Source organism: Anastrepha obliqua, chromosome 1 (genome assembly GCF_027943255.1).
Source record: "Anastrepha obliqua isolate idAnaObli1 chromosome 1, idAnaObli1_1.0, whole genome shotgun sequence".
NCBI lineage: Eukaryota > Metazoa > Arthropoda > Insecta > Diptera > Tephritidae > Anastrepha > Anastrepha obliqua.
In genome coordinates, this window is record NC_072892.1 from 110,981,165 (window position 1) to 110,991,105 (window position 9,941).

At 34.5% G+C, this 9,941-nt stretch overlaps 1 protein-coding gene across 1 annotated transcript; it reads left to right on the forward strand.

The window, feature by feature from the left end:
* The first annotated feature begins 644 nt into the window (after positions 1 to 644).
* On the forward strand, positions 645 to 1,969 carry LOC129236162 (uncharacterized). Its single transcript, XM_054870394.1, has 2 exons — positions 645 to 712; positions 1,459 to 1,969. The coding sequence occupies exons 1-2, from the start codon at positions 689 to 691 to the stop codon at positions 1,945 to 1,947; spliced, it is 513 nt and encodes a 170-aa protein (XP_054726369.1). The 5' UTR covers positions 645 to 688; the 3' UTR covers positions 1,948 to 1,969.
* Positions 1,970 to 9,941: the final 7,972 nt, after the last annotated feature.

Here is a 9,941-nt window from a genome sequence, read left to right on the forward strand (position 1 = left end):
GAGTTCACTGCAGAGGCAAACAGTCCACTGCCCGACTGTTAAGCGGCCGTCACTTAACCGAGGTGCGCTACGCAAGCGCCGTGTAATACCTACCAATCATTTGCATTTGAAACATCAAATTCTGGGCATTTCCCTTGGCGATGTGCAAACAAATTATGTATTATGTATTTACATACATATGCACATACATATATGGTATGTCTGAATTTACGAGCCACCGTTCACGTTCACTGTCTCATTTCACCCAAAACCGGATCTGTGGGTTTTACTTTGAATTCCTTTTTTGCTTTCTTTTGGGTTCTGTGATGCCGAGAGGTTGATCGATTTTGGTGATGATGATGGTACATATTTTATTAATTTTTTCTTTATTCCTTTTTTGTGTTTACTTCACAACACACTCGACTCCCAGCTGAGTGTATATGTGTGTGTATGCGCTGCTTGTGTGGATATTTTAGTGTGGACTAATGCGAATTTTCGTTCAAAAGTTAAAAGACACCGGAATCTGCAGTTAGATGAGACATCGTTCTGGCAGCATCAACAACTCAAGCAACAAACGAGCGTTTAACAGGCGCTTAGTGAGAAAAATAAAGTGACAGTGAAAACAAATAAATATTGAAAGGATTTAAGTAAAAAGAGTTTTGTAAAATTTGTACAGCAAACTGTAGCTACATTAATATTGTGGAAAAAGATGCAGAATATTTTAGTGAAAATGGTAATTTTTTAAAGATTTTTATGTCCGAGTGTTAGAAGCAATGCGTTGAAGAAATTTATTGATTTCATCAAATAGTAAATCATAAAAATTTGATGTGAAAAACATTTTAGAATTGAATATATGAGTTGAGTTAGTAAAGAGGCAAATTGAGTCGAGTACAGATGTGTGTGGAAAAAAAGATTGCATCAAAAATTTTTACATACATTTTTTGTTCACAATGTTCTAGGAATATTTTTTACTGAATTAGCACAATATTTTGAGGGCTTTTAATTGCAGTTAATTCAGTTAAATAGGACGATTATATAATTCACATTTTGATGCTCATAGTTATCCATAGATGATGGCCATAGAAGCCATAGCTACAATTCTATTTGTTGAAATTAAAACAGAAAAAAGAACTAAATAAATAAATAAAATGTTTTGCAATAAGAGAAACAATAATTTCTAACATAATAATACGTTTGTAAAAAAATATAATAAAATTTCTTAAAATTTTTAGATTTCTTAAACTTTTCAAATCTTTTTTATTTTTATTGTTTTTTTTTTTAAATACAAAATTTCCTATACATACATAAATTCGCTTAAATTGCCCTTTATTTTTAATATTGAATATAAAGTGGTTACCTGCCATTTTATAATACAATATTTTTTTTTTTTTGAATAAAATTTGATAACACAATTTACCTCTATTTTGCCATCCATTTAACTACGAATTTTACACTACAATTTTACTTTATAATTTACAGCTTACCGCGGCAGCCCTACTCTGCCTATCAGCGCTCACAACCACGGCCAGTCCTCTGTACTATAAATTCAGTAAATACGGAAGAATTAATATTGACCCTTTGCTCGCTTCCGCTTCCGATAATGTGCCAATGGTGCAAAGCAATAACTATGACATGGTTATGGCCGATGAAAATTACCCCATGGAATCAATGCACTATCAGAATTTCGAAAGTTTTTCCGAACCGAAAATGGCGGAAGATTCCGATTTCAACATGGACGAAGCACAGTTTCTACCCAAAAACACCCCTTTGCGTGCACCACAATCCCTATCGAAACAAGAGCGCGAAATTCGCCAACTCGTCGAAGTGGCTGACCCCAAATTGGAGAAGAAGAAGATGCTGAAGTTAAAAAAAGGCTCCTCAGTACCGCGTGGACCAGATGCTTATCCATGGGATCAGTTTGATTACGATCTGTATAGCGTAAATCCGGCAAATCAAAAGAAATATTAGTTTGCTCTTTGCGCACGGACTCTTCTTTTACGTTTTTGTTGTTTAGTTATTTATGTTCATGTGATATTTTCTAATATGTAGAAGTTAAATATATTATTTATTGAAAAAAAAATTAATTAATATGCTGAAAGTTTGTTTGCTTACGCTTCATTTGTCTAATGCCAGTTTGCCAGAATGCTGCAAATAGAAGAAAGTTTGGAATTTCAGCAAAATAGATGCGCAATAAAGTTTGTAAACATTTGGGCACACACAAACATACATACAGATAAACGACCGCATAAATTAATTGCAAAGGAATTTTAAAAACAAAATTAGCGACTATGACTAGAGTCCGCGACAAACGGTAGCACATTCATATTTTTACCGGTTCTGACTATTTTAATTTTTTTGTTTTGAATGCTCATTGGTTTTTTGTTTTTAAGTATAGCTCGAAGTCTAATAAAAACCATATAAATCCAATTTCTAGCTTTATACGAAAATTCGAAAAATTTCATAAAATTTTCATCACGCGGTTTTTAACTAGAATTTCTAGAAACATTACTGGTATGCAGTTTTATAGCTAATTAAATTTTAGTCTAATAAAGTGCAAATTTGAAGTTGTTGAAAAACCCTATTGATTTTTTTCTTGACGGTGTCGCATATTTTTTCATATAAAAATATTTCTTGCATTTGTCATATGGAGGAAAATTTTTCGTCGTCAGGGAAAAAAATGATAAAAATTTGATCGTTTTGACGCCGAGTGTACATATTCCAATATATTGGCGCCTGTGATTAGCCAGCCGGTCACAATGCAATAAAAAATCTGTGAGGTATTTAAGTGGCTTTCACAAGAAAAAAATATAAAAATCATTAAAATTAGGAATATGACACATACTTACGCACGTATGAATCTAAAATGAAACTAGTGGCCGGTTCTAAATTCAAAACATCATTAATTATAATCGCATTACGTGTCACGTCAATAACGAAACCGAGCGAATAAAAGTAAGGGATAACCAATAATTTGACAGCAAATACGTCAACGATCTATTAACCAGCTCAAACTAATTAGAACTGATCAAAGATAAAAAACCCGATTTGGTAATTGTTTACGAGCACAAAGGAATTCCAAATAACGGAATAAAAAGAGAAGGTTCGATAAAAATGTGTGAATTAACAAGTAAAATAATACCAGTAGCAGTGTGACTCATAAATCTTTGAAAGGTGCTCCGGTAGATGGACGAACAATCTTCGCTAAGTTGTGGTATTCGACTTGGTGTTGTTTTATATACAAATTGCGAGGGGTATATAGCAAATAGTAGTTTAAAGCCATTTACAAATGGCATAAATGTACTCGAAAACTGACTATTGCATGTCAGGAGAGCGATCGAGATTTTAATACTTTTGCTATTATGTAGATGGTTTTTTTAATTTCATAAAAGAAGTTGCCGAAAAAAGTCTCTTTTTACGCCATATTTTTATACCCAAACATTAAATTAGTTTCTTCTTGCTTAAAAATATTATGTGATAAGTGGCCGTCATCAGATTTGATAGAAATTTCGTCTCTTTTCATGCCATTTTACTTCAAGTTCATGAAAAAGTCCGTTGGACGATTTCTGGACGAATGTTGTTGTTGAAGGCCTAGAGCGAATGTATTATAAATTATATACGTACAGGCCCTTTAAGCAAGCGCGCATAATGTCGTGTGGAACTATCCACTCGGATGTTTTTGAGGGCCAACTAAAATCCAAAAATCGAGAAATCAAACAGTCTGCAACAGTCGATGGTGTTCGATATGCATGAAAAAACACCTCGTTTGGAGGGAAAATATTTACACGCACAGCATAAACAGCGGGAGGAGCTCGGTCAAATATGTTACCTAATAGAGGATGTGAGCGTCAATTACTTATATTTATAGTACTAATAATAACATTGGCTTAGTTTCTTAAAAAATTTGTATTTTCATAGGTAATTAATAATTGACCCTTAACGCCCGAGAGCTTTTTTTGTAATACTCGCTCATAAGACGACGGAAAATTAGGTGAAATTCTAAAACGTTTATAAAGATGAAAATTAAACTAAACATTTAAACTGATTTATTTAGATATGAGTTCAATATATTTACTTAATTTAATGAAATTAATTTTTAAAATTAAAAAAAAATTTATATTTTTCGAAGCAATTGCCAATGTGTAGTGATGGATTTGCGGGACATGTTGAACAATATGTGGTTGTTCGTTTACGGCTGCTTCCAAGCCGAGGAATATGCAATTTCCTATCAAGTCGATTTTCAGTTTCAGAGGTATTACGTTTCTCTTGGGGTTGAATTGTTCTTCGAATTTCTCCTCTTAATTAAAGAATTAATAAACATTGATGGAATGGTTGCAATTTTCAAAACAAAATTTTAATTTTATTTGTTTGATAGATATTTTCTATGGATATAGAGGAGGAGGTAAATGGAATTGCAATGGAATAGGTCAAGTTACATTTACACAAACGTGAAAAATGACGAAACACTTATCAAATTCATGAAAGATATCTTCAATTTCGATTGTGCATCAGACGTTAATAAGTCAACAACACTAAGAGGCACCATCATCGATTTGCCTTTTTCAAGACACTTTACACTCGAAACACTCCCTTTCATTTCCTACTTTTTCTATCATCGTCCTATTCTCAACAGAGAAATGGTTCATTACCATGCACACAGGAAGAAGGCATATGCAAATACAAGTATGTGAATTTATATACCTACATATGCGCATATACATACGTATACATACATATATATGCTCACTCAAGTAACGCGGGGGCCGATTGTGCTCTTTGTCGTTCGTTCCGCGCTCTCGCTTGCAGTTCATTTAAGGTAACGGCAATGAGCATGGTAACGACAAATGAGCAAGGTAACGACAAATGAGCAAGGTATCGACAAATGAGCAAGGTAACGACACATTTTTTCGTGCGTGCAACCGGCTAAATCGAATTATAAGACGTTATCACGTCAAAATTCACCTTCTAAAATTGGTGAAGGAACAAATTTATAAATTTTTTCTAATAAAAGCTATGAAAATTTGAATGCAAACTTTTAACTTTTAACTTTAAATTAAAATATGCCTAATTACGAGCTTAATGTTTTTTTATTGAAGGTGATAACCGTTGATGCACAGCAAAGTTCTACAGAAAATCCAATAGAGCTTCAACAAATAGGGATTTTTGAATCACTTGCTGAACATTTCATATGCAAGTAGATAGAATAAAACGTCAACCTCGCTAACAAATTTTGGAACTGCATGAATTAGTTAAAGAAATGGTGGTTGATTAATACATTGTTTCTATATTTTAGACTCGGTTTGATTATCCGTAAACGAGAAGATTTATAAATCTTTACCATGGGAATAAAGAAGGTACTTTTTATTATTATAATTGATTGGATGTTTGTGCACTGCGATCTGAATAGATCTATTGTGCAGCCATGTTGTCTACTCGAACAGTTTTAGGCTATTAATAAATTCTAAAACTTCTGCAGGCTTAATTTCTACCAGGTAATTTAGTCTGCGTCGTACCACTGCTGGACAGTCGCATAGAACGTGTTCTGCTGTTTCTTGTGCCTCTTTGCAGAGTCTACAGTAATCGTTTTCTATCGCACATATCTTCTTTAATGTGCTAATTAAGCTTACCGTGCCCTCTTAGAAGTTCAGAGTAAAGTTTTATGTCCTTTCCGCTTAGGTTAAGAATTGCTTCTGCCTTTATCCGTTCTGGATCTTTGAGTCTTTTCGATTGCCGCATGCCTGATTGGGTTCTCCAGTAATTGATTAGGCCTAATTGTTCCTGCTCACGTAGAAGGCACTTTTGAAGAAGGTACTTACGAGTATAGTGACTGACCTATTTCAATAATTTTTTATTTGTTACTTTGAACTAATCAGGCATTCACAAGTATTGAAGCTTCTTTTTCAAATTTCGATGCAGTCAAATAGGAACAGTATTTACTGCATCTCAACAAAGGGGGAGGGATTTTAACAACAGGCTCATTTAATTCTACTACTAGTGAAATACTAGGAGCATTGGGGAAACTAATTGGCTATGAGCAGTGGGCTAAATGTGAACTCAAACAAGACGCAATTAATGTTGTTTACAACTAAAATCAATATTCCTCAGTTTAGACTATCATCAATCACTGGGATTGAAAATCCTCTTACAGACACAGCGACATAGCTGGAGGCACAATGTAGAAAAGCGGATAGAAATAGCTTATGTAGCTCATTACACTTGCAAAAGGTTATCAGCAGAAACCGGTGTTTAAAGCCTAAACTCGCACTGCCATAGTAAGAGCGATTATGTCATGTGGAGCATTAGTATGCTGGCCTGCATTAAATAAATAGAACAACGTTAGGCGGCTAAAACGCATACAGCGAGCAGCCTGCGCAGAAGTAATGTGTCCAGCAGAGGCACTTAATGTCATGCTTTATCTGTTAGGAATATATGTACTTACAATCTTGACTAATAGCAACGAATAAAGCCTTTAGAATAAAATAATGTGGTTGCTGGAATACTAGGATGTTTGGACATAGTGATATCTTAGACAGCTAAAGGTTTACTAGCAACTCATCTGATTTTTTCTCCACGCAAAATAAATGGGATTTGAGTTCTGTAGTCAAAGATACTATATACAATGGCGGCGTCGGCGCCGGTGTATATACGAAAGTCCTCGAAACTTCCAAGTCTTTTCGCCTGGCGAATTGGAGGAGTATTTTTCAAGCAGAAGTTCTCGGTATAAGGGTAGCGTGCAGGATAATTAAAAACCATCCACAACAGCTATCAGATAGTCAAGCACCCATCTTAACTTTAAAGTCACCTACAACCAATTCAAAAATCAAAAATTCTCGGTGGCTAACTTGAAAGAAATTGCAGAAAAGAAAATATACGATATACGCAGATTCCTAGTCATGTCAAAAAGTTTCGACTAATAAAAAGAAGTGGTTCTACAAGTGATGCATCAAATCGCCTTTTTTGTGCTAGTTGGTCTGGACTGTGTCACTCAGACAACACCTCCACCACCACCGCCACCACCATAGGAACCTCAGAGGTTAATCCAAAATATCGAATTTGGACGATTTTTTTTCTAATTACAGAGATATTCATTTTTTGTGTTTTTAAAGTATCAGGTCAGTCCATAAGTTTGTGCGTCTTTTAAAGGTTGTTTTAAAATTAATAAAAAAGATGTATTAATCAATAATATATTTTCCTTCATTATTTACAATGTCTTCCCAACGTTTCGGCAAAATTTTAATTCCCTGCTCAAAAAATTGTTTGTCCTTGGAGCCAAAATACGTTTCGATATCCCTTTTTATAACTTCTTTTGAGTTCTTGTTACTCATATGGGATTGAAGTCCACGGAAAAGGAGATAATCACAAGGTGCAATATCCGAAGAGTATGGTGGATGCGGCATTAGCTCCCATCCGAGCTCGTTCAGCTTGCCTAATGTTTGCCTTGCGGTATGAGGTCTTGCGTTGTCGTGGTGAAACAAAACTTTGCCTCATTCAGGTTTGATAGCTGATGGGTATAATAATCAGCAGTTATCATCTGGTTTGGTTCCAGAAGTTCATAATAAACAATACAGGCCATGTCCCACCAAATAGACAGGAGAATCTTTTTGGGGTGAAGGCCATCTCTAGGGGTCAGTTGTGGTGTTTCAGCTTTATCTAACCATTGGCGTTTGCGAACAGGATTATTGTAAAGGACCCATTTTTCATCACCAGTAACGATACGGATCAAAAAAATTTCATTTTCAAGCCGTTGTAGCAGCAAAACACACATTCACTCTGTGCTGAAGATTGGCGACGGAAAGTCTATGCGGAACCCATTTTCCCAGTTTTGAAACCTTTCCCAACTGAACTAGGTGCCTGTGAACTGTTCCACGCGATGAATTTAACCTCTGAGCTTTCATATCGGCTGTGAAATTTGGCTCAGCTTCCACGAGTTCGAGTAAGGTGTCGGAGTTAAAGACTTCAGGACGACCAGCGCGCGGGGCATCCTCCACGTCGCAGTTATCATTTCGGAATTTTGAAAACCACTTTTGCGCAGTCCTTACACTCACGGTATCCTCTCCGTGAACAGTGTTTATTTCTGCAGCAGCAGTTGTTGCATTTTTACCACTTTTATAAAAAAAATACAAAATATGCCTCTTATACGCGTTCGAAGTTTTCATTTTATTTTTTAACAACACATGCTTCCATCCGGGATTAAAATAACTTGTTGAATGCATAATATATCAAAGAAAATATAAGTAGTTCCGTTTTATTCCGCGAATAGTTTTTTGTATGCAAAAATCGTACAAAAGTGAAATTATGGGTAAAATACGCACGAACTTATGGACTGACCTGATATAACGCTGTATGAGAAGTAAGCGTGGTTGCTGCCTGATTTCGCCCATTTCCAATATCATTGGTACCTTTCACAAAAGTAATTTATGCGCCCAGTTTCGTTCAGAAAATTTCTATTTTTATGCTCAATGTATTGAAAAATTGCCAGGAGAGAAACCCCTAGGTAATGACTAATTATAACCATTTTTGAAATATAAAAACTAAACTAGATTAAACAAAACATGCATACAAAATTTCATTTTCGTAGGAGCACTCCTATTTTTTTGTTATAAAATGTATTAAATCACACCACTGCACAGTGGGAGAAATGGTCAATCTAGCGGCGCTTTAGCGAAATTTTTAAATTCAGAATTCTCCAAATTTTGTTTGTTTTATTGAAAATTTATTTCCTAACGGGGTCTTTTCCAGTTTCCTTTTTGGTTTTGTTCCAAATATTCGCATATCTGTGAGCTTTCGAATTTAACACATGTTTTAACAACTGCAATATTTACTATTTACCTATTTTTAAGTGCAATTTTGTTGAACTGAAAAACTTATATATAAAATTTTTTAATAAGATTTGCGACTTAAATATTATAATTTGGTATTTGTTAAATAAAAAAAAAGTAATTGTGGTCTTTTAATATATGTTTTAGATCTTTACACTGGAAAAAGAAATTGTCCTATATCAAAGTGTTTTTATATATGTAATCCAATGTTCCGTAGAAAATAAGCGTGGTGGATTCGATGGGATTCGATTCAGTGTTTGTATAATTCGTTAAAATATGTTGTGGTCTACGTCTTGTCAAAAAATTGGCTGCAAGTATTTGCAAGTTACTGATTTTTTTCCTTTTTTAGATACTATGGCAGAGTCTAAACGCACCCTTTTTTTAATATGGCACAGTGAAGCAGTACCAACCAAAAAAATTTCTAATGGTTGAAAATCATATATTTTCTAAAGTCATTGATCGCTCAAAGTATAGTGAAGAGCAAACTTGCAAAATTCAAAAACATTTAAGAAATTTCATAAGCAAACTTGTAGAAAAGTGGAAAGAATGTCATAGGGTTATGTCAGTGTTCGAAGAGCGAAATAAGAAATAGTTGGATGAAAATATAATTTTTTCTAAGCCAACTATTGATCACCGTATACAAAAACCTTTCTCAGATTGTACAATGAAAACCCAAAAAAAAAAAAAAAAATTGCATCAATTGTTAACGAAACACCTAACCAAGAGTTAATGGTAGCGGCAAGCGTAAGTCTTTACAAAGCTGGAAAAAGAAATGCTTCACAGGTTGTTTCAAAATTGTTTGCAGAAAATTCGACGGCTTCGAAAATGCTTAAGTCTGTAAACTCTGAACAAAAAACCCCAATTCCGTATACACCTGAGGAAGCTTTATCTCTTTATATTGATGGCGGATACTCAAAAAGGTCGTACAAAATAATGCAATATGGTGCCAAAGAACGAAACGGCAATATTTATCCAATCTACGATATTTTACCTAAGGCTAAAACAGAGTGTTACCCCAGTGACATACACGTAACTGAACTTTCAGCGGAAGTTGCCCTGCAAAGTCTTGTAGACCATACTGTTGCAGGTATAGTACAAGAATTTTCAAAATCTTTTTATGACAGCATAAAAGCAATATTTAAATAG

Excerpts from the sequence above, each read along its gene's own strand:
- LOC129236162 (XM_054870394.1), top strand. The coding sequence starts at position 689 with ATGCAGAATATTTTAGTGAAAATG. Across the intron at positions 713-1,458 it reads AGAATATTTTAGTGAAAATG|CTTACCGCGGCAGCCCTACT; the intron begins GTAATTTTTTAA and ends TATAATTTACAG.